We start from the raw sequence: 22,724 nt of genomic DNA on the forward strand, positions 1-22,724 counted from the left end.
TATGAACACAGCAGATGAGTATATCAATTTAGTATGAAGCCTTTATGACTGTAGGTTACTTTGATGTGTTCGGCTATTTTACCCCCGTGTGTCAGCCAGATGTAAAGACACTGTAATTATATATTTATATATGGCAATTATGTTTATGTTTATTGTATGTGGTCAGCTTTCTATTGTTATTAGGTGCATACTCAGTTCATCTTTGTTTATATAGATACTGCATTAGTATATACAGAATCCCTATCCTCTGCCTTACAGCACACCTAGGGGGGAGGGCCTGAGATTTGATGTAGCTTGGTCACATATTAATACAAGTTAATACCAGCCACCTGGCCTTCTTTTTCTGCCCTATTATCTTATAGGGAAACAATAGGAGATTAGGGGCAGCCGTCGCACGAGCGGGGGCGCCATTCTCGCTACCTCTTAGGGTGTCAACCTCCGCATCTAGGTAGAGTGATTTAGGATGTTGTTTTGCAGTGTGGAGGGATAGGTCACATATATCTAGACACCCTTCTAGCAGTAGGTGACACATATGTTGATCACTTCTAATGGAAACAGCCAGCGTTCCCCAGCAGCTATGAGTGACCCCGAATTGCAGGGCTCACCAGCGCAGCAACCGCAGGCACCGCAGCAGCAGCAGAAACGCCGGCAGCAGGGGCAAGGGACCTCTCATGTCCAGCGGCGTGGAGCTGGAGCACGGTCTGGATCTCAGCACAGCAAAAATTCTAGTGCTGCATCCGGATCAAAGGAGCACCATACTGTCGATACGGACCATCCACAGCCGGTACTGAGGGTACACCAGGTGGTGAGTGATCTCCGTGAATGCTCCGGCTAATAGAGCCTACCTTTCTCTTGTTATTTTAGGGAAGGAAGAGCGCAGGAAAGTCCAAACATAGGATCTGCGCCCTTTGTAAAGAAGATTTACCTGCCTCCTGGGAAAAAAGATTATGTAAATCCTGTATGGAAGAGACTCTCTGTGAAGGGCTTCCAGGGTTCGCCACAGAACTCAAAACATTAATTAAAACTCAAGTGGAAGATACCTTTAAGTCTCTCCAGGAGGGTAAAAAACGTAAAAAAATTAAACAAAAGACCCCTATATCTGACTCTAGTGACTCGGATAGTGGGGAGATTAGTTCAAATTCATCCGATTCCTCATCATCCTCTTCATCATCCTCTTCTCAGAGAGGTCGTAGTTGTTTCCCATTAGAAGAAACAGACTCCCTAATTAAAGCAGTCAGAAGTACCATGGGTCTTGCTGAATCCCACACTAAAAAATTAGTCCAAGATATCATGTTCGGTGGACTGGAGCAGAAAAAAAGAAGGGTGTTTCCCCTTAATGATAAAATACAAGCCTTAATAAATAAAGAATGGAAAAAACCTTTGAGAAAGGCCCTACTTACCCCCAAAAGAAAATACCCTTTTGAAGACCCTGCATGCTCCTTTTGGGAAAAAGCACCTAAATTAGACGTAGCAATCGCTAAAGCGTCAAAAAAGCTTGCCCTACCTTTTGAAGACATGGGGGTCTTAAAGGATCCCATGGATAAAAAAGCGGATGCTTTTCTAAAAAGTTCCTGGGAAGCAGCAGGGGGGGGGCCTAAAACCAGCGGTGGCCGCAGCTTGCACTTCCCGCTCCCTTATGGTATGGCTTGATCAGCTGGAATCCCAGCTCAAGGATAAAACATCCAGAGACAGTATACTGAATACCCTACCAGTAATGAAAGGGGCAGCCGCTTTTCTGGCCGATGCGTCAGCAGACTCCATCAGGCTTTCGGCCAGATCAGCGGTATTCTCCAATGCAGCCAGAAGAGCCCTCTGGCTCAAATGTTGGCCCGGAGACCTCCTAACAAAGACAAAACTTTGTAATATTCCTTGTGAGGGAGAATTTCTTTTCGGCTCTACTCTGGATGATATTTTGGAAAAGGCAGGGGACAAAAAGAAGTCCTTTCCCGTCCTGCAATACCCATCTTACAAACGTCCTTTTCGGCGTAAAAAATTCTTCCGTAGGAAGCCCCCTAGGCCACAGGACAGATGGGAAGATAAAAAGAATAAGAATAAAGGGTTTATTTTCAACAAAAGCCCCACCGATCCCAAAAAACCTCCACAATGAACTTTCGCCCCAGGTGGGAGGAAGATTGTCCCTCTTCCTCTCAGCCTGGGAAAAGATAACCAGCAGTGCCTGGATTCTGGACTTGGTAAAATCGGGACTGAAATTCAAATTTCTTACGTTCCCTCAACCGTCCTTCCTGGTGACATCTCAGAGAGCTTCTCCGCAGGAGCGGATAGCTCTGGAACAGGAAGTCACAACACTATTGAACAAAGGGGTTCTTCGGGAGGTCCCCCTCCAGGAAAAAGGGAGAGGGTTCTACTCTCCGATTTTTCTCAGGAAAAAAACAGACAGGTCTTTCAGGACAATTATCAATTTAAAAAACTTAAACAAACACCTGATTGTGGATCCTTTCAAAATGGAAACAATAAAGACAGCAGTCAAAATGTTGTTTCCGCATTGTTTCATGGTAGTACTCGACTTAAAGGACGCATACTACCACGTCCCCATTCACAAAGACTTCCAAAAATTCTTCAGGGTGGCAATCGAAATAGGAGGGATGGTAAAGCATTATCAGTTTACAGCCCTACCATTCGGTCTCGCAATAGCCCCAAGGGTATTTACCAAATTGATAGCGGAAGTCATGGCAGACCTGAGAAAACAAAACACCCTAATCGTCCCATACCTGGACGATTTCCTGATAATAGGCAACTCTCCCCAACATTGCAATAACCAGCTAGAGTTAGTTATGGACTCTTTGGAAAGCTTGGGGTGGCTCCTGAATCTGAAGAAGTCCAGACTGATACCGAATCAGGTTCAGGAGTACCTGGGAATCACGTTGGATTCCATCTCTCAGGAATGTCGCCTACCCCAAGAAAAGATCCAAAAGATGGTTGGGTTAGTGTCCAGGGCAAGAGATCTCCCCTCTATCGCTTCGAGAAGCAATGTCTCTCCTCGGGTCCATGACAGCCTGCATTTCTGCCGTCCTATGGGCCCAGTCACATACAAGGGAACTGCAATGGCAGATATTAGCGGAGGAAATTTTTCTGAAGGGAAATTTAGAAAGTCAGTTCACCTTCTCATCAAACACAATTCTCTCGCTAGATTGGTGGACAAAAGACAGCAATTTGGGTCGCGGTCTGCCATGGGTGATCCCAGTGTCAACGGTGGTAACCACAGACGCAAGTCCCTTCGGCTGGGGGGCTCACCTACACGATCTAGTGGTTCAGGGGACATGGTCAGACGACACAAAAGAAGCATCCTCCAACATGAGGGAATTACTGGCAGTAAAATTCGCTCTTACAGAATTCCAAAAACCCCTTCACTCACATCATGTAAGACTGTTTTCAGACAACAGAGTGGTAGTGGCCTACATAAACCATCAGGGGGGAACACACTCTCAACCGCTGATGGAAGTCACACATTCAATCTTACAGATGGCCGAGGAAAATTTAGCATCCTTGACGGCACTTCACATAAAAGGGGTGGACAATTTCAAGGCAGATTATCTGAGTCGGGTCTGCCTAAAACAGGGAGAATGGGAACTGAACCAGTCCATATTCAATCAGATAACGGAGATGTGGGGGTCTCCGACAATAGATCTCTTCGCAAACAACCTAAATCGGAAGGTGACCACCTTTTGTTCCATAAACCCAGCAGGGAACCCGGTGGCGCTGGATGCTTTCATGATTCCTTGGAAGCACAAACTAGGTTATGCATTTCCCCCTATCACTCTGATACCAGCGGTTCTGAGGAAAATAAGGGAGGACAGCGCCCGGGTGATATTGATTGCCCCTTTCTGGCCGAAGAGAACTTGGTTTTCCTGGGCCAGAAGGATGTCCATAACAGACCCTTGGATACTCCCAGACCTGCCCAATCTCCTGTTCCAGGGTCCAGTATCACACCCGCAGGTAGCGAGGTTACACATGACAGCTTGGAATTTGAGAGGGGGTTACTGATAGAGAAAGGCTTTTCTCAAGGTCTAGTGTCAACCCTCTTAAAAAGTAGAAAATTAACAACTACTAAGCAGTATGGTAAAATCTGGAAGAAATTCCTCTCTTCCTCGGGGGCTAAAATCTGAGGGAATCCCTCTCAAATTGGTGTTAGAATTTCTGCAAAATGGGCTGGAAAAAGGCCTAGCCACTAATACACTGAAGGTTCATATTGCCGCACTTGGGGCACTATTTAATTACAATCTGGCAAAGAATCGTTGGGTTTCCAGATTCATTAAGGCGGCAGAAAGATCTAGGCCTCTACCCTCACGTAGAGCCCCACAGTGGGACTTAAATCTAGTTCTTACGGCCCTTACCAAAGCACCCTTTGAACCCTTAAAAGAACTTCCCTTAAAGATTCTTCTATCCCTTAAAACCTCCCTTTTGGTAGCCCTCACTTCAGCCCGAAGAATTAGCGACATACAAGCCTTGTCAGCCGGGCCACCCTTCACACTAATATTGGAGGACAGGGTGGTATTAAAAACTGATCTGGCATACTTACCAAAAGTGGCCTCCCGGTTCCATAGGTCCCAAGAGATCTCCCTTCCCTCCTTTTGTCCTAACCCTAAGAACGAGGGGGAAAAATCACTACACACGTTGGATGTCAGAAGGTGTCTCATCCATTACCTGGAGGCTACTAGGGAGTGTAGAGAGGAAGGATCTCTCTTTGTGTGTTTTCAGGGGCCTCGGAAAGGCAAAAGCCTCCAAGGGTACATTGGCAAGATGGATCAGGGATGCCATCAACCTCGCGTATACCTCAAGCGGGATGCCAGCTCCAGGGGAAGTTAAAGCTCATTCAACCAGGGCGATGGCGGCTTCCTGGGCAGAGAGAGCCGGAGCAACAATAGACCAGATATGTAGAGCCGCTACTTGGTCTTCACCCTCAGCTTTCTTTAGGCACTATCGGTTGGACTTAAATTCTTCTTCAGACCTTACCTTTGGTAGAAGGGTTCTGGAAGCGGTAGTCCCTCCCTAATGTAGACAGTCTCTGCAATTCTCTCCGTGGTGCCGTCATGGGGGACAGAGAAAATAGTAGTTACTCACCGATAACGGTGTTTCTCTGAGCCCATGACGGCACCTGTACATTCCCTCCCTCACGCGTGGGTGTGCACACTCTTACAATGTTTAGTTATGTATATAATCGTTAAGCACGCGGTATCTCTATTAAGGTTTAGTGATGTTGAAACATTTGTGATCGTTAACCTGATGTTTCCTTTATACTCTGTAAACAAACTGATGCGGGAGAGAGGTACCGCCTTTTTATCTGTAGGTTTCCTGTCCTTGGTGGGCGGATCCCCTCTCTCCGTGGTGCCGTCATGGGCTCAGAGAAACACCGTTATCGGTGAGTAACTACTATTTTTAACCACATATGGAGTATCGCTGTACTCGGTTAAAAAAAAAAAAAAAAAAAAAGCTTTGTTGCACAATTTCTCACGTTACCCCTGGGAAAATAAATTTAAATTTAGACCAAATTTTTTTTATGTGAAAAAAAAACATTTCATTTTCATTGTTTTTTCCACATTACATCTGTCCTAAGAAAACCAAAAACAAGCTGGCCACTCTTTCTCCCACTTGCTCTCCCTTTCTCTGCTTCTCGCTGCTGGCGACATATCTCCCAACCATGGACCCCCACAGCTCATACTTCCCATTACTACCCCCTCCTACCACGCCCTATCTAATATGAACTACCTCAATCTTTCCAACATAAAACCTGTGCCCCTGACACCCACCCCCCTGCTCACTCTTTCTGGAGCACTCTGGAATGCCCGCTCAATCTGCAATAAGCTTCATGTGATTCATGACCTTTTTCTCTCACAAGCTTGCCTTCCTCGGCCTCACAGAAACATGACTAACACCCTCTGACACCGCCTCCCTTGCTGCGCTGTGTTACGGTGGCCACCATTTCACCCACACCCCTCGCCCCGGCAACAGACATGGTGGAGGAGTGGGTCTTCTCCTTTCTTCTAACTGCACCTTTAACCCAATCCCACCTCTACCCTCCCTCATCCTCCCCTCATCCTCCCCTCTTTTGAAGTCCACTCTGTCCGCATCTACTCTCTCTACAAGTGGCCTCATATACCGACGTCCGGGCCCGGCCACTGCCTCTATTGACCAATTCTCTACCTGGCTTCTTCACTTTCTTTCCACTGACATTCCCACTATCATCATGGGTGACTTCAACATCCCGACTGATACCCTTCAGTCAACAGCCTCCAAACTTCTATCCCTTACTTCATCTTTTGGACTTACTCAGTGGTCCTCCTCAGCCACCCACACCGACGGACATATGCTAGACTGGTCTTCACCTGTCTCTCCTCTCTACTCTCTAACTTGACCACCTCCCCTCTCCCTCTATCCGACCACCATCTGCTTACTTTCTCATCCCTGTCCTCCTCACCGGTCACCCATGCCCAGCAACATGCGCACCTCCGCAGAAACATCGCTCACCTAGACACAAACACACTCTTGACTATCCTACCACTGACATCCATATCCTCACTCCACGACACAGTGCCACTGCTTTCTACAATGCTATTCTCGCATCAGCGATTGACACGGTTGCCCCTCTCGTTCATGGCAGAGTGCGACATATCAATAGACAACCCTGGCACAATAACACCACTAAAAGCTCCGGTATCCAGGGTTGCAGAGCGGCGTTGGAAGAAAACACATTTACAAGACGTCTTCATTGCATTCAAACAGGCAACACCTTTCAAATCTGCTCTCACCTCTTCTAAACTGTCCTACTTCACAACCCTTGTATCTTCCCTATCCTACAACCCCAAACAGTTATTCAAAACTTTTAACTCCTTCCTCCGCCCCCCACTAACACCTCCAACCTCCCTCATCTCTGCTGAGGACTTTGCCACACACTTTAAAAATAAGATCAACCAAACAAGGCAAGTCTTCATTGTTCAACCACCACAACCCCTTTGTATACCAGACCAAACCCCATAACCTCCCTATCCAACATCCCTGAAAGGGAGCTTAATTGTCTCCTCTCCAAATCGCACCTCACCACCTGTGTGCTCGACCCCATCCCACCTCCTCCCCAACCTCACCGCCACTCTTGTCCCATCCATAACCCACCTCTTCAACCTATCACTAACTTCTGGTACTTTCCCTTCTACTTTCAAACATGCCACAATCACGCCTAACCTTAACCCCTTAATCCCATATGACGTACTATCCCAGCAAGGTGACCTGGGACTTAATTCCCAGTGACGGGATAGTACGTCATATGCGATCGGCCGCGCTCACGGGGGGAGTGTGGCCGATCGCGGCCGGGTGTCAGCTGACTATCGCAGCTGACATCCGGCACTATGTGCCAGGAGCGGTCACGGACCGCTCCCGGCACATTAACCCCTGGCACACTGCGATCAAACATGATCGCAGTGTACCGGCGGTACAGGGAAGCATCGCGCAGGGAGGGGGCTCCCTGCGTGCTTCCCTGAGACCCCCGGAGCAATGCGATGTGATCGCGTTGCTCCGAGGGTCTCTTACCTCCCTGCAGCAGGCCCGGATCCAAAATGGCCGCTGTGCACGTCAGATCGCTGATCTGACACAGTGCACAGCAAATTGTCAGATCAGCGATCTTACACTATAACATGATGCCCCCCTCCCCTGGGGCAATGTTATAGTGTAAAAAAAAAAAATATATATATATATATATATATATATATATATATATATATATATATATATATATATATATATATATATATAGTTCCTATAAATACATTTCTTTATCTAAACAAAAAAAGATAAAAGTACACATTTAGTATTGCCGCGTCCTTAATGACCCGACCTATAAAACTGTCCCACTAGTTAACCCCTTCAGTGAACACCGTAAAAAAAGAGGCAAAAAACGCTTTATTATCATGCCGCCAAACAAAAAGTGGAATAACATGCGATCAAAAAGACGGATATAAATAACCATGGTACCGAAGAAAACGTCATCTTGTCCCACAAAAAACGAGCTGCCATACAGCATCATCCGCAAAAAAAAATAAAAAAGTTATAGTCCTCAGAATAAAGCGATGCAAAAATAATTATTTTTTCTATAAAATAGTTTTTATCGTATAAATGCGCCAAAACATAAAAAATTATGTTAATGAGGTATCGCTGTAATCGTACTGACCCAAAGAATAAAACTGCTTTATTCATTTTACCAAACGTGGAACGCTATAAACGCCGCCCCCCAAAAAAATAAAAATAAAATTAAAATAAAAATTCATGAATAGCTGGTTTTTGGTCATTCTGCCTCACAAAAATCGGAATTAAAAGCGATCAAAAAATGTCACGTGCCCGAAAATGGTACCAATAAAAACGTCAACTCGTCCAGCAAAAAAAAAGACCTCACATGACTCTGTGGACCAAAATATGGAAAAATTATAGTTCTCAAAATGTGGTAACACAAAAAATAGTTTTTGCAATAAAAAGCGTCTTTCAGTGTGTGACGGCTGCCAATCATAAAAATCCGCTAAAAAAAAACGCTATCAAAGAAAATCAAACCCCCCTTCGTCACCTCCTTAGTTAGGGAAAAATTTAAAAAATGTATTTCCATTTTCCCGTTAGAGTTAGGGCTAGGGTTGGGGTTAGGGTTGAAGCTAGGGTTGGGGCTAGGGTTAGGGCTATTGTTGGGGTTAGGGGTGGGGCTAGGGTTGGGGCTAGGGCTAGGTTTAGGGCTACAGTTAGGGTTAGGGCTACAGTTAGGGTTGGGGCTAAAGTTAAGGTTAGGGCTTAAGTTAGGGTTAGGGTTTGGATTACATTTACGGTTGGGATTAGGGTTAGGGGTGTTTCAGGGTTAGGGGTGTGGTTAGGGTTATGGTTGGGATTAGGGTTAGGGGTGTGTTTGGGATAGGGTTTTAGTTAGAATTGGGGGTTTCTACTGTTTAGGTACATCAGGGCTCTCCAAACGCGACATGGCGTCCGATCTCAATTCCAGCCAATTCTGCGTTGAAAAGTAAAACAGTGCTCCTTCCCTTCCGAGCTCTCCTGTACCGCCAAAACAGGGGTTTACCCCAACATATGGGATATCGGCATACTCGGGACAAATTGGACAACAACTTTTGGGGTCCAATTTCTCTTGTTACCCTTGGGAATATAAAAATTTGGGGGGCTAAAAAATCATTTTTGTGGGGAAAAAATTTATTTTTATTTTCACGACTGCGTTATAAACTGTAGTGAAATACTTGGGGGGTTCAAAGTTCTCACAACACATCTAGATAAGTTCCTTGGGGGGTCTAGTTTCCAATATGGGGTCACTTGTGGGGGATTTCTACTGTTTAGGTGCATCAGGGGCTCTGTAAATGCAACGTGACGCCTGCAGACCAATCCATCGAAGTCTGCATTCCAAATGGCGCTCCTTCCCTTCCGAGCTCTGCCATGCGCCCAAACGGTGGTTCCCCCCACATATGGGGTATCAGTGTACTCAGGACAAATTGGATAATAACTTTTGGAGTCGAATTTCTCCTGTTACCCTTGGGAAAATACAAAACTGGGGGCTAAAAAATAATTTTTGTGAAGAAAAAAAAACAAAATTTTTATTTTCAGGGCTCTGCGTTATTAACTGTAGTGAAACACTGCTGTCAAAACACATCTAGATAAGTTCCTTAGGGGGTCTACTTTCCAAAATAATGTCACTTGTGGGGGGTTTCAATGTTTAGGCACATCAGGGGCTCTCCAAACGCAACATGGTGTCCCATCTCAATTCCAATCAATTTTGCATTGAAAAGTCAAATGGCGCTCCTTCCCTTCCGAGCTCTGCCATGCGCCCAAACAGTGGTTTACCCTCACATATGGGTTATCGGCGTACTCAGAACAAATGGCACAACAACTTTTGGGGTCCAATTTCTTCTCTTACCCTTGGGAAAAAAAAAAATTGGAGGCGAAAAGATCATATTTGTGAAAAAATATGATTTTTTATTTTGACGGCTTTGCATCATAAACTTTTGTGAAGCACTTGGTGGGTCAAAGTGCTCACCACACATCTAGATAAGTTCCTTAGGGGGTCTACTTTCCAAAATGGTGTCACTTGTGAGGGGTTTCAATGTTTAGGCACATCAGGGGCTCTCCAAACGCAACATGGCGTCCCTTCTCAATTCCAGTCAATTTTGCATTGAAAAGTCAAATGGCGCTCCTTCCCTTCCGAGCTCTGCCATGCGCCCAAACATTGGTTTACCCCCACATATGGGGTATCAGCGTACTCAGAACAAATTGTACAACAACTTTTGGGGTCCATTTTCTCCTGTTGCCCTTGGTAAAATAAAACAAATTGGAGCTGAAGTACATTTTTTGTGAAAAAAGTTAAATGTTGTTGTTTTTTTTTTAAACATTCCAAAAATTCATGTGAAACACGTGAAGGGTTAATAAACTTCTTGATTGTGGTTTTGAGCACCTTGAGAGGTGCAGTTTTTAGAATGGTGTCACACTTGGGTATTTTCTATCATATAGACCCCTCAAAATGACTTTAAATGTGATGTGGTCCCAAAAAAATATTGGTGTTGTAAAAATGATAAATTGCTGGTCAACTTTTAACCCTTATAACTCCCTAACAAAAAAAAAATTATGGTTCCAAAATTGTGCTGATGTAAAGTAGACATGTGGGAAATGTTACTTATTAAGTATTTTATGTGACACATCTCTGTGATTTAAGGGCATAAAAATTCAAAGTTGGAAAATTGTGAAATTTTCAACATTTTCGCCAAATTTCCATTTTTTTTCACAAATAAACGCACGTTATATCGAAGAAATTTTACCACTATCATGAAGTACAATATGTCACGAGAAAATATTGTCAGAATCGCCAAGATCCGTTGAAGCGTTCCAGAGTTATAACCTCATAAAGGGACAGTGGTCAGAATTGTAAAAATTGGCCCGGTCATTAATGTGCAGACCACCCTTGGGACTTAAGGGGTTAAAAACCAAACCCTCGATCCAACTGCTATGTCCAGCTATCGCCCAATATCGCTACTCCCATTCTCTTCCAAAGTGGAGCAGCACGTCCACGCTGAACTTTCCTTACACCTCTCATGTAACTTGCTCTTTGACAATCTACAGTCTGGTTTCCGCCCCCATCACTCAACTGAGACATCCCTGACCAAAATTACTAGCGACCTACTTACAGCCAAAGTTAACGGACAATACTCTATACTCTGCCTTCTAGACCTGTCCTCTGCTTTCGACACGGCTGACCACTGCCTCCTACTACAGATCCTCTCCTCCTTTGGCATCAAAGAACTCTCCCTATCCTGGATCTCCTCATACCTTTCCAACTGCACATTCAGTGTCTCCCACTCTACCTCCTCATCCCACCATCTCTCTGTTGCAGTCCCCCAAGGCTCTGTTCTAGGGCCCTTACTCTTCTCAATCTATCACTTGGCCTGGGACAAGTCATAAAGTCCCATGGATTTCAGTACCACCTTTACGCTGATGACACTCAGATCTACCTTTCTGGCCCAGACGTCACCTCTCTGCTGTCCAGAATCCTGGAGTGTCTTATCAGCCGTATCCTCCTTCTTCTCCTCTCACTTCCTCAAACTCAATGTGGACAAATCTGAACTAATCATCTTTCCTCCATCTCATAGATCTTCCTTACCTGACCTATCTATCGCAATTAATGACATCACGCTTTCCCCGTACCGGAAGTCCCCTGCCTCGGAGTAACCCTTGACTCTGCCCTGTCCTTCAAACCTCACATCCAAGCTCTTTCCACCTCCTGTCGCCTCCAGCTCAAAAACATCTTCAGAATCCGTCCTTTTCTCAACCGTCAATTTACTAAAATGCTTGTGCATGCCCTCATCATCTCCCGCCTCGACTACTGCAACGTTCTTTTCTGTGGCCTCCCTGCTAACACCCTTCCACCTCTCCAGTCCATCCTTAACTCTGCTGCCCGACTAACTCATCTCTCCTCTCTGCTTCCACCCTCTGCAAATCTCTTCACTGGCTCCCATTCCCTCAGCGTATCCAGTTCAAATTACTAAGACTGACCTACAAAGCCATCCATAACCTGTTTCTCCATATATCTCCATATATCTCAGAAATAATCTCCAGATATCTTCCCTCCCGTAAACGCCGGTCCTCCCAAGACCGTCTCTCCTCCACACTTATTTGCTATCTCAACCAACCGCCTCCCGAGACTTCTCCCGAATATCCCCCATTTTCTGGAATTCTTTGTCCCAACACTTCCGACTATCAACCACATTCAGATGCTTCTGACGGAACCTGAAAACCCACCTCTTCAGGAACGCCTACAGCCCGCACTAACCCCTCTGCCTCCTCACCACTACCGGAGCTACCGCTTCACCAACACCGGAGCTCCTGCAACCCTCAACTTATTGTCTTCTTCCCCACCATCCTGTAGAATGTAAGCCCACAAGGGCAGAGTCTTCGCCCCTCTGTATCAAGTCTGTAATTGTTAGTTTGCTTACTGTAAGTGATATCTTTAATTTGTATGTAACCCGTTCTCATGAATAGCACTGTGGAATCAATGGTGCTATATAAATATTACAAAAATTACTGCGATGCACCTGAAGGGTTAATAAACTTCTTGAATGTGGTTTTGAGCATGTTCAGGGTTGCAGTTTTTAGAATGGTGTCACTTGGGTATTTTCTGTCATATACTGCAGACCCTTCAAAGTTACTTCAAATGTGATATGGTCCCAAAAAAAAAAGACTTAGGTAAAGAATTAGAAATCGCTGGTCAACTTTTAAAGGGAACCTGTCACCCCCCCCCCCCCCCCCCCCCAGGCGTTTTTAACTAAAAGCCACCTTGTGCAGCAGTAATGCTGTATTCTGACAAGGTGGCTCTTTTAGTTCTGCGTGCTGTAACTGCCGAAATAATCAGTTTTGTTATTTGTCCAAAATACCTTTTCTTCAGTCAAGGAGGCAGGCCTTTCCCCCCTGCTGCAGACGCCACAGCATTACTGCTGCACAAGGTGGCTCTTTTAGTTAAAAACGCCTGGGGGGGGGGGGTGTGACAGGTTCCCTTTAATCCTTCTAACTTCATAATAAAAAAACATTTCAAAAATTGTGCTGATGTAAAGTAGACATGTGGGAAATGTTTTATTAACTATTTTATGTGACTTAATTTTTATGCCTTTAACTCAGAGTTAAGTTTGAAAATTGCAAAATTCTCATTTTTTTACCCACATTCCGTTTTTTTCACAAATAAACACGTCATAACGAAGCAATTTTACCACTACCCTGAAGTACAAAATGTCACCAAAAAACGTCTCCGAATCGGTGGGATCAGTTGAAGCATACCAAAAGATATTAAATAAGATATATTTGAAGAAGGGCAAAAACGCACTACCCCTGGTTCATCAATATTTAAGGGGAGTGGTGGAGCCGGTCCGCCGTATTCCATCGAATCCGATGCAGTTCAGAAATGGATTCCTGAAAACATATAAAGAGGGAAATGAACACAAGATATTGTCCCTCGTTCAACAATTTATTAGCAAGAAATGTTCCCACACAGCTCTGGTGTAGTTAATTTTTCCCTGAATCTGGCTTCGGTATCTGTGAAAAGCAAAAAATATTTCTTGCTATTTACAGTTGCCTGGTACTGACGACAAGGCTAATCAGAGCTGCTGGGTCTCTTTGAGTGCAGAATTGGAGCATCTAATGGATGCGCTAATTTTGAGGAGGCTGAGAAGGGCCCAATAACCAGGGACCTTCCTAGCCTGATGACTTACAGCTGTCTGCTTTACCTTTGCTGGTTATCAAACATAAAGGAGATCCCCTAGTCAATTTTTTTTTTTTGCATCATTTTCTATTTTTGCACATCTAACACCTAAACATCTGTCATTTCTACTCTGCATTCTGTTCTGGTACGTATCACAAAGATGGTACATGGATGTTGCACTTTGTCATGTGTGCAGCACGTATTGACATCTACTGCTACTTGGGAAAAAAAAGGACACATCTACTCACGGTCTGTGTGAACAAACTGGTATGTGCGCAGCCCCATAGATTATAATGGGTGTGTGTGTAAGTGTCTCCGGTATGTGTGAAAATGGAACAACCCATGTACTGGAGACACGGACTTGTCAAGGGGGCCTTATACTGTACAAGATAAATCAAAAGAACCATGTAGCCAGTGAGCCTAGCAATTCTCTCCCTGTGAAGTCTTAGTTTTTTTCTTGATAATCTCTCTAAGGCTACTTTCACACTAGCGTCGGGCTCGGCCCGTCGCTGTGCGTCGGGCCGACGTTCCCGACGCTAGCGTTGTCTCCGCCGCACAACGGGGGCAGCGGATGCATTTTTCCAGCGCATCCGCTGCCCCATTGTGAGGTGCGGGGAGGTGGGGGCGGAGTTCCGGCCGCGCATGCGCGGTCGGAAAAAGCGGACCGTCGTGAGCAAAAAACGTTACATGTAGCGTTTTTTGCTCCCGACGGTCCACCTCTGCACGACGCATCCGTCGCACGACGGGTGCGACGTGTGGCAATCCGTCACAATGCGTCGCTTAATGTTAATCAATGGTGAAAAAACGCATCCTGCAAACACTTTTGCAGGATGCGTTTTTTTGGCAAAACGACGCATTGTGACGGAATGCAGTTAACGCTAGTGTGAAAGTAGCCTAACATTTTGTCTTCCAGAAAATATCAAGCCAACTCCATAGTCTCTATAGGCACGTTAAATGCATGTACTTGTGTATGGATGATACGGTTATTAAAGGGGGTTTCCATTTTAAGAAAACCTGCATGGGCTCCGATAGCTTAAAAAATCCATGGGTCCACTGCTGGCTTTGCACTGTTGTCCTGGTCTCTGTTTAGTTTGTCTGCAGTGTTGATGTCGTGTCAACAGTATTGCAGCCTATCTGTAAGCTCCGTGTCTCTGCCCATGTAGACAGTAATCATGGCAGAGCTAACTCTTGACCGGGAAGAGTAGGTAATATTTATTTTCAATAAGGGAAAAAAAACCTTTTAAATTTTAATGTAAGAAATCCTGTTCCCTCCAATATGTTGTTTTTATTAATCTGTGGTTTCCTTTTTTTTTTCTTGCAGAAAATGCGGTGAGGACACGGATCTAAAGTCTACAAGGGCACTTGAGGTAACTCCTGTAACCTAAATATTGTTGGTGTGAAATGCTCATTTGTTATACGCTTGGCTTCATTCCCAAACTACTTGTACATCTCTGCAATTGTAGGGCTGTTATAAAAGTTGTTTAAGTGATGTCTGCTCTTCGGAAACTAGACTTCATCAGTTTTGTCTTAGCACTTTAACATTTCTAAATTTAGAGTTGCTTAAATATAGAAGGCTGTATTTCAAAGCTTATGTACATAAATAACTCTGTAAAAGTAATTTGTATATGTATATAGATATGTTTACAGTGCTTTGAAAAAGTATTTATACCCTGTGAACTTTTCCATATTTTTTCACGTTACACCCACAACCTTAAATATATTTTATTTGGATTTTATGTGATACACTTCAGAAGTACTTGATACTTGGGGTTTAATATAATGGAAATGATGTATAATTTTCTAAATATTTTAAAAATATGTATCTGAAAATTGTGACATGTCCCCAGTAGTCTGATACCCCTAAATAAAATCCTGCGTGATCAATTGTCTCTAGAATTCACATAATTAGTAAACTGGTTCCACCTGTATGTAATTTATTCTCAATATAAATAACTACATCTACTCTGAAGGCCTCAGATATTTGCATGAGAACATTGGGGATCAAACTGCATAATGAAAACCAAGGCACAAAACTGGCAAGCGACTGTAAAAGCAGACTATAAGACGCACCATCATATTTTTAAAACCTGTTTTCTTACCCAAATTTGGGGTGCTTCCTATGGTCAGATGTCTTATAATCCGCAAACTAGGGTATGTAGATCCACTCTAAGTCTAAAACTTTTAACCACAGTTTCCATTTTCTTTCTTTTCCCAGAGTAATAGCTTTTTTTTTTTTTTTTTTTTTTTTTTGTCGTCTACGTAGATGAGGCCTAGTTTTTTGGGGGATGCGTTGTGCTTTTAAATGACACTATTCATTTTACAACATTTCCAAGTGGGGAGGGAACAATTCTAAAATAATTTTTTTGCTATTTTGTTTTTATGGTGTACGTTTTGTGGTAAAAATGACATTGTACACATGAGCAGAATCATATTTCAATTATGGGAATACCAAAGAAGTCCAGTTTTTTTTTTAGTGGTGAAAAAAAATCGAAAGTTTGCAGAAATAGAAAAAAAATTGGGTTGTGTTGTCAGTTTCAGTGATTAGTAACATATTTTTCGTTAATGGCGCGGTGTGACAGCTCCTTTTTAGCAAAATCAGGGTTTTATTGTTACCTATTTGGGATTGATGTGATGGTTTTTATTTGCTGTGAATTGCTGTGACCAAAAAAAATGTAATTTTCACGTTTTGTTTTTTTTCCGTTTTACCAATCGGGTTAATAATTTTTATATTTTGATAGGACTTTTCTGAATGTGGCGATACCACATGTATCCCTCTTCCTGTTCTTAAATGCCACTTTGTGATTTTACTAGTCCTTATTGTGATCTTGAAGTACAGCACTCCTGCTTCCCTGTTTTCTCCTTCTGCAAGCCTATTTCCTGCCCAAGGCTTATCAAAAGCCTTATGTGGGTTTGATATGCACCCTTCCCCTTATTAATAACGCTGTGCTATACTGCCACAGCTCTCTCCGTGCTTCTTGATCTTTAACATACAAGTTAAGGCCCCGTCACACTTAGCGACGCTAAAGCGATCCCGACCCGACAACCTGTCAGGGATCGTTACTGCGTCGCTATGTGGTCGCTGGTGAGATGTCAAACAGTGAGATCTTCCCAACGACGCAGCAGCGATGCGGCGACCTGTACAACGATGTCGTTGGTCGTTGTGACCCTGTCACATGGCAGCTATTATGACGATTCAGACCTTGATGAGGGACGTCCTGTGTAACGTTGTAGTCAACGAGGTCGTTGGTAAGGTGTCAAACACAGCGATGTGTGCTACCCAGCGGGACCTCAACGATCAAAAAAAGGTCCAGGCCATTCCGACACGACCAGCGATCTCACAGCAGGGGCCTGGTCGCTGCTACGTGTCAAACATAGCGAGATCGCTACTGAGGTCGCTGTTGCGTCACAAAACTTGTGACTCAGCAGCGATCTCGCTAGCGACCTCGCTTAGTGTGACGGGGGCTTTAAAAGCATGCAGAACAGTCATGTTTGTACACATTATGCAATTTATGGGTCATTTTGTGCTCCTTTGCATCTTTTATAAGACATATACAGTTGTTCAAAAGTTTACATACCCCAGCAACATTTTTGCTCTCTTGGTTTTTTTTCAGAGAATATGAATGATAACACCAAAACCTTTTCTCCACTCATGGTTAGTGGTTGGGTGAAGCCATTTATTGTCAAACTACTGTGTTTTCTCTTTTTTTAAATCATGACAACCCAAAACATCCAAATGACCCTGATCAAAAGTTTACATACCCTGGTGATTTTGGCCTGATAACATGCACAGAAGTTAACAACAATGGGTTTGAATGGCTACTAAAGGTAACATTCTCACCTGTGACCTGTTTGTTTGTAGTCAGTGTGTTTGCATAAAAAATGAGCGAGTTTCTGGGATCCAGACAGACTCTTGCATCTTTCATCCCCAGTCACTGACAATTCTGGAATGTGAGTCATGGGGAAAGCAAAATAATTGTCATCGGATCTACCTGAAAAGGTAGTTGAACTGTATAAAACAGGAAAGGGATACAAAAAGATACCCAAGGAATTGATAATGCCAGTCAGCAACGTTCAAACTGTGATTAACAAATGGAAAATCAAGGGCTCTGTAAAAACAAATCCACTGTCAGGTAGACCAACAAAAATATTGTCCACAACTGAAAGGAAAATTTGTTCAGAATGCAAAAAAAAAAAAAAAAACACAAATAAAATCAGCTGAAATATAGCACTCTCTGAAAACTGGCAGTGTGGCTGTTTCAAGATGCACAATAAGGAGGTACTTGAAGAAAAATTGGCCGCATGGTCGAGTCGCCAAAAGAAAGCCATTACTGCGCAAATCCCAGGAAGTATCTCGCCTACAATACGCAAAACAGCAGAGACAAGCCTCAAAACTTCTGGAACAAGTTAATTTGGAGTGATGAGACCAAAATGTAACATTTTTGGTCACCACAATAACAAGGCCTATGAAGAAAGGAACACCATTCCTACTGTGAAGCTCGGAGGCGGATCGCTGATGTTTTAGGGATCTGTGAGCTACAAAGGCACAGGAAACTTGGTCAAAGTTGAAGGAGAGATGAATGCAGCATGTTATAAGCAAATAGTGGAGGCAAATTTGCAATAATCAGTCCAGAAGCTGTGCATGGGATGTACTTTGACGTTCCAATATGACAATGATCCAAAACACAAGGCCAAGTCGACCTGTCCTTGGCTACAGTAGAGTAAATGTGTAACAGAGACCCTTAAAGGACACACTCGTATAATTTATAAAACTATAAAATACAGTAATGTAAAATATATAATAAGGTGATAGCCCCAGGTGCTCAGTGATAGAGTGGTAACCACTCAGAGAGACTAAATGAAAACTCCAGAAAAACAGACTATCATACAAATACCGGACAAAATATATTCAATAAAAAAAATTGCCTTTATTAAATAGAGAATGGCAAACAGTAGTACGGAGTTAAAAAAAGACATGTGCATGTATCTGGACCATTCATCAACTGATAAAAGATAGTATATTATATATAATGTGATAACCATAAAACCATTAGATCAGATGCCGGACCACAGAGATCACATAAAAAATTATTTATTTGTGATCAAATATGGGACCCCCCCAAAAAGAAAGAAGTGAAAGCAGAAAAAATATTTTTATATTAAAATGATATAAATACCGTATATACTCGAGTATAAGCCGACCCGAGTATAAGCCGACCCCCCCTAATTTTGCAACAAAACACTGGGAAAACTTAATGACTCGAGTATAAGCCTAGGGTGGAAAATGCAGCAGCTACCGGTAAATGTCCAAAATAAAAATAGATACCAATAAAAGTAAAATTAATTGAGACATCAGTAGGTTATGCTTTTGAATATCCATATTGAATCGGGAGCCCCGAAGCTGGCGTGCCCGAAGACCATGGGACCGCGCCAGGAGTGCTGGAAGCAGGTGAGCATTTGACAGGCGTCGCTCCCCCTCACCCGCCGACAACCCCCCCCCGCCTTCCATGACTCAAGTATAAGCCGAGAGGGGAACCTTCAGCCCATTTTTTTGGGCTGAAAATCTCGGCTTATACTCGAGTATATATGGTAATTAAAAAATGTGCCTAAGTTGTTGGATAAAGTAGCCACTAAGTGAAGTAGAATAGTGCAAAATGTGAGTGTAATACGAAAAAAATGGGCTAAAAAATGGTTATTAATTAAATAAAACCATAAAGCTCACTCCGTTTTGGTGACACTCCAAGTATAGCAAAGTCAGAATAAATGGTGCAGATCCATGCTGGATCGCTCCCAGTGCAATATGTGCAAAGATTCAGAAAAGGATTTGGGGGCAATATACTTTTTAAGGTTCTGTGGGATCACAGATACGCGCACACCCCAACGCTCCCACATTGCTATACCTCATAACTGCGATCAGACTGCAGAAAATGTTACCCCCCATAGTGGGAATAAAGTAAAAAAAAAAAGTTGTAAATATTTAAAAAATAAATAAAAAAAATATATTGTACACATAAATATTATTAAGAAAATTAAGCAAACAATAAAAGTACACATTTCGCATCACAATGTCAGGAACGACCCAACCTATAAAACTGTCCTCCTAGTTAACCCCTTTAGTGAACACCTTAAAAATAAATTTAAAAAAGCATAAAAAAACAATGCTTTATCATCATACAGTTAAACAAAAAGTGGAATAAAACGCTTTCAAAAAGATGAAGCCTCCCAATGATCACAATAAAGATCTGCTCACATTTATCCTGCACTCTACGCTGAGTGTTTACATGGGGGTTTCCATGTAAATCTCTCAAATGTGATTCAGATGGAATCCCTCCCCCTCCCCCTCTCCCTCCCCCTCTCCCTCCACCTCTCCCTCCCCCTCTCCCTCCCCCTCCCTCCCCCTCTCTCCCTCCCCCTCTCCCTCTCTCTCTCTCTCCCTCCCCCTCTCCCTCTCTCTCTCTCCCTCCCCCTCTCTCTCTCCCTCCCCCTCTCCCTCCCCCTCCCCCTCCCCCTCCCCCTCCCCCTCCCCCTCCCTCTCCCTCTCCCTCTCCCCCTCCACATGAAAGTATTGTGTACAGGTATATTTCATTTAGCCTTCTCCTAAATAATAGTTTTCCTTACAATGAATTTGGAAATTCCCAGGATGCTCTAAATTCCCAGCAAGCTTTTTCACATATGGTTGAATAGGCTCTGAAACACATTTTTTTATCCATCTGTGTTTTCGTACATATTTTTGTTGCTGAAAGTACTTCTAGTCTACAAATCTGTCAGGTTTTATAATGGCCTTCTCTATTTAGAGAAGCCAATTTATCTGGAAACAAGTGTTCCTGATTATTGAACAGTCCGGCAATCACTCGAACAAGAAAAATGATTGCATATATCCGATTGATGGATATTTGTAGATGACCTATATTACAGTGCTGCCACATATCACACCAAACAGACTGAGTCCAGGGCTTTACTGTAGTCAAATTCTGCAATCCACCAGAAAAAACTGGACCTGAAGAAAGAAAATAAGTTTCCCACCAAGACTCATACAGTCAATGCAAATTAAACAGGTATTGACAGAAAATCCCTCCAGCAGCAGCTACAAAGATTGTGCGTGCATTCAGTTTTGTAAACGGTTAAGTCTTGCATTGATCTTGCACCTGAAGTACTCCTTCATTTAGAAGTAGGTTAAATTTACAAAATGGTAACGATGTCAGTGATGAATTCATGTGTAGAAAGTATTGTAAATATCTTATTTACACACCATCCTAGTTCATATCTTTACATTTTATCAGAAAAGCTCCCTTTTGTGTGCTAATGATACATTAGTGTAAGGCGTGTATCTTCCGCATTTTCAACTGCATTTTACTTTATTTACTTGCAGAAAATGCTTACAAAGAGATGAGGTTGGGTTCCATCAAGGCCTAGAACTGTACTGTAAAGAACAGTTCTGCACAGGCAATACACGAATGGCCCAAGGAAGCTCGCAAGTGGACTTTCAGGTTTTAAATGACCTGCGGCAGAAATTCCCAGAGGTGCCTGAAGTTGTCGTTTCCCGGTGCATGCAGCAGGTTGGTTCTTTAAACTTTAAGTGAAACAGAAACAATACCTAATTTAACTACTTGAATTGCATTACTCCTTTTTTTTTAAGGCAGTACAAGTGCGACAGAGTGTGAATGAAACCGAAGAACCAATCCATTATCTTAGCCAATCCAAAGCTTTCAATGTTATTTTGTCATATTTTCTCAAATGCTGCAGCACAGAGAAAACAAAATGGGAGACAGCTTCATGTGGTGATATGTTTCTGTATTAAACAATAAGTCTTTGATGGAAAGCTTTTGATTTATGTATTTTTACCCCTCCATGACCCTGGGTATTTTTGTTTTCATTTTTCGCTCCCCTCCTTCCCACAGCCATAACTTTTTTTTTATTTTTCCGTCAATATGGCCATGTGAGGGCTTATTTTTTGCAGGACGAGTTGTACTTTTGAACGACATCATTGGTTTTAGCATGTCATGTACTAGAAAACGGGAAAAAAAATTGACCTATCTAAACTATTAATATGGGCATACTGATTCTAGACTGCTGAAAGTCATCCCTGCATGTCTCCTATCAGAAGCCTTGTTGATGATAGTCTTTTATCACTTTATACAAAAGGGCTCTTCCAGGCTATGGTGAGGAAGTTGCCTGAAAGATAACTCTGCCTCCAGAGCTTATTTTTCATGAAGGGGGGAATTACAAGTGTGATGTGTAATGGCCGCTCTCTGCTCTCCTGATCTCACTGCAGGGCTGTATGTGGTTATACCTGACACATCTGCAGGTTCCTCTCAGTTTCAGCTTCCAGCTTATTGGCAGACAGGACAGGATTGCAATTTTGTTGCAATACAGTAGAGCTCAAGAGCTGTAAAAACTGTTTGCAAGAAGACCATTTTCATTTCTCCTGTTCTGTTAGTTCTCTCACACTGGTAACTCCCCCTTCATGTAAAATAATCTCTGGAGGCAGATTCACATTCCAGCTAGTGTCATCTCCATATCCTGTAACAGCTCATTTTACATATAAGAAAAATGTGGATTTATCTGAAATAAGTCATCAGATCATAGATAACAAGGCATCATTTTAATCAGCTTCCTATGACCGTCAGATCCATATAGACGGCTTAGGAGGGATGATCCTACTGACAGATTCCTTTTTAATTTTGTAGACTGGAATACCCCTTTGTCACCCATCTACTGGATAAATGAACCTTTTAGAACTGTATGGGTTCCAACACTGGGTCCCCCACCTTTCACCATGGTAGGGGACTTGTGTTCCCTTAGGGTACAGTCACACCCTATGCTTGTAACCAGGGTAAACATCGGGTTACTAAGCGCAGGGCCGCGCTTAGTAACCCGATGTTTACCCTGGTTACCAGCGTAAAAGTAAAAAACAAACAAACCGTACATACTCACATTCCGGTGTCCTTCAGGTCTTTTGCCGTCTGCTTCCCGCTCTGACTGAGTGCCGCTGGTAACCAGGGTA

At 43.2% G+C, this 22,724-nt stretch overlaps 1 protein-coding gene across 1 annotated transcript in view; it reads left to right on the forward strand.

Annotated features, from left to right (window-relative positions):
- The window catches only part of TAB2 (TGF-beta activated kinase 1 (MAP3K7) binding protein 2), a 155,431-nt gene that overhangs the window by 69,414 nt on the left and 63,293 nt on the right, over positions 1-22,724 (forward strand). Inside the window, exons 2-3 of the mRNA XM_077289185.1 lie at positions 15,045-15,090; positions 21,090-21,276. Coding sequence (XP_077145300.1) covers positions 21,175-21,276 — 102 coding nt within the window. The 5' untranslated portion in view covers positions 15,045-15,090; positions 21,090-21,174. The remainder of the gene's footprint in view (positions 1-15,044; positions 15,091-21,089; positions 21,277-22,724) is intronic.

This window comes from Ranitomeya variabilis, chromosome 2 (genome assembly GCF_051348905.1).
Source record: "Ranitomeya variabilis isolate aRanVar5 chromosome 2, aRanVar5.hap1, whole genome shotgun sequence".
NCBI lineage: Eukaryota > Metazoa > Chordata > Amphibia > Anura > Dendrobatidae > Ranitomeya > Ranitomeya variabilis.